The sequence below is a fragment of the Formica exsecta genome, unplaced genomic scaffold (genome assembly GCF_003651465.1).
Source record: "Formica exsecta isolate Colony F162 unplaced genomic scaffold, ASM365146v1 scaffold613, whole genome shotgun sequence".
In the NCBI taxonomy this organism is placed as follows: domain Eukaryota; kingdom Metazoa; phylum Arthropoda; class Insecta; order Hymenoptera; family Formicidae; genus Formica; species Formica exsecta.
The window spans coordinates 322,293-324,751 of NW_021853374.1; the positions used below are offsets into that span (position 1 = coordinate 322,293).

The 2,459-nt window shown below is 27.5% G+C and overlaps 1 protein-coding gene across 1 annotated transcript in view; it reads left to right on the forward strand.

The window, feature by feature from the left end:
- The first annotated feature begins 1,260 nt into the window (after window positions 1–1,260).
- Window positions 1,261–2,459, forward strand: part of LOC115242575 (ester hydrolase C11orf54 homolog) — a 4,084-nt gene continuing 2,885 nt past the window's right edge. The window contains exons 1-4 of the mRNA XM_029818968.1: window positions 1,261–1,531; window positions 1,633–1,768; window positions 1,852–2,024; window positions 2,245–2,418. Coding sequence (XP_029674828.1) covers window positions 1,403–1,531; window positions 1,633–1,768; window positions 1,852–2,024; window positions 2,245–2,418 — 612 coding nt within the window. The 5' untranslated portion in view covers window positions 1,261–1,402. The remainder of the gene's footprint in view (window positions 1,532–1,632; window positions 1,769–1,851; window positions 2,025–2,244; window positions 2,419–2,459) is intronic.

Consider the following 2,459-nt stretch of genomic DNA (forward strand, 5'->3'; position numbering starts at 1 on the left):
TAAAACTATATTATATAATTATATAATTAAAAAATTTTTATAAATTTAACTTCTACTCCAAATCGTCTTTTTATTTAAAAAACAAATTATAAAAATTTGTATCTCTCCAAGTTGGTGAATTCAAAACTTATTTACAATCTTGTCAATTTATATTAGTTTGTACCAACATTGTCTTGTGACCGCTAATATTATATTTTATTTATCCTCTTCCCGTTTCTGTTATATTTAAGAAAACACTTATCACCGAAACATCTTTGTGATTATTCGTATTGGCGATCTATAAAAGAAGAAACATATCTTTGACAGTAATAATATTTAATCCGAATAATTATACATACATTTTATGACGTAAGTCTAAAATATATTATATATATATGTATTTAGAATTATGTTATATGCGTTTGTTTTCATTAATACGCGCGTTCGATATATGATTATAGAATATTTCTTATATATTATTAATCATTTAACAATTTTATCTTAACACGTATACAATATGAATACAAAATAATGCAAGGAATCGATTAATCTATTAACATATCTATATAAAAAAAAAATTCTTAAAATAAAAAAAAATTATCTAGCTATTCTAATAAGCAAATTCTTTTTTTTATTGTCAGATTTACTTGTTAAAATAATATATAATTTTGTTCTTAATATTTTGTTAATATTATATTATAACATAATATTAACATAATATTTCATCTTTAAAAACTAGAAATATGTACTCTGTTAAATGTTTTATTTTGTATATAATTTGCTAACAATTTTTACGTTTCATAGTTATATGTATAACATCACGTTTACTTCAAATCGAGCATTATGGGACCCGTTCCGTCCCTCACCCTCAAAGAAAATGATCCCCCATATGAAAATGATATGGCAAACGATGATGCTTTTAGAGAAAATAATAATTTCGAAGATATAGATGATATTATAGTGAACGGTGATGCCTTTAGAGAAAATATTAATCTCGAAGATATAGATGATATTATAGTGAACGGTGATGCTTTCAGAGAAAATATTAATCTCGAAGATATAGATGATATTATACCGAACGATGATGCCTTTAGAGGAAATATTAATCTCGAAGATATAGATGATATTATAATGAACGATGATGTCTTTAGAGGAAATATTAACCTCGAAGATGAAGATGATTTTATAGCGAACGGTGATGCTTTCAGAGAAAATATTAATCTCGAAGATATAGATGATATTATACCGAACGATGATGCCAATAGTGAACATATTAATCTCGAAGATATAGATGATATTATAATGAACGATGATGTCTTTAGAGGAAATATTAACCTCGAAGATGAAGATGATTTTATAGCGAACGGTGATGCTTTTAGAGAAAATATTAATCTCGAAGGTGTAGATGATATTATAATGAACAATGATGTCTTTAGAGGAAATAATCTTTTCCAAAATGAAGATGATATTATACCGAATAATGATGCCTTTAGAGGATATAATTATTTCCAAGGTGAAGATATTATACCGGACGGTGATGCCTCTGCAGGAAGTAATGATAATAAAAATGATAGACCACCATTATACATGTTATTATTTGCACCTACTCTCGAATATATAAAAAATGTATATAAAATTCATTACTTGATTTAGATAGGTGATATTTTACGCATTTGTTATTACGTGATAGTTCTGTACATCTCATTGCAACAATTCTTCGACGAATTCGAAATTGCAGTGGTTAGCTGTCCCTGTCTATCCAGACCGCCCTACGATTTTGCTGCGGTTGGTAAGAAACATAATAACAAGCATTTTTGATCTTCCGCGTTCAAAATGCAATACATTTACATAATGTGTTTTACATTTTAACAGGACTATCTGGCAACACGGGGATTTTGCAAATGGGTGATATAAATAATATTATCCCAATCCCGCAGACAGATCTCATATTCGATATTCAATCTATATTATCAAGTTATTGCTACGATTTCTTTGTTATTGGATCAGGTTTTGCTGCAAAACCATTAATGCCTTACAACGGTTATGTATGTATAATCGAGATTTTTACACACAAAAACACCTAATGGCTTCACGAAAAGAAATAAAATGTGGAAGCAGATTATTGTTTTATTCTTACTATTTTTATTACTATATTTGTTTTATTTTAATTATATCAATTTAATAATTTCAGTAGCGGTTCTATTTATTTTAATCCCATATTTATCTCTTTGTCTCTCTATTTATAAGAACGCATTTCTGTTACAGCTTATTATAAACGCGATAATTTCAGCAAATTTCACGAATGTTATTAATAATAGTTGTATCGTTTATGAAGATGCTAATACTGGGCAGAGAATATCACAAATTATCAACGATCCCAATCAAATCAAATGCTCTATGTTGGGCAACTTCTATTTCAGTGAAGGTAGACGAGGAATGGTAATTAAAATGCGCGCTATATATATATATATATATATATA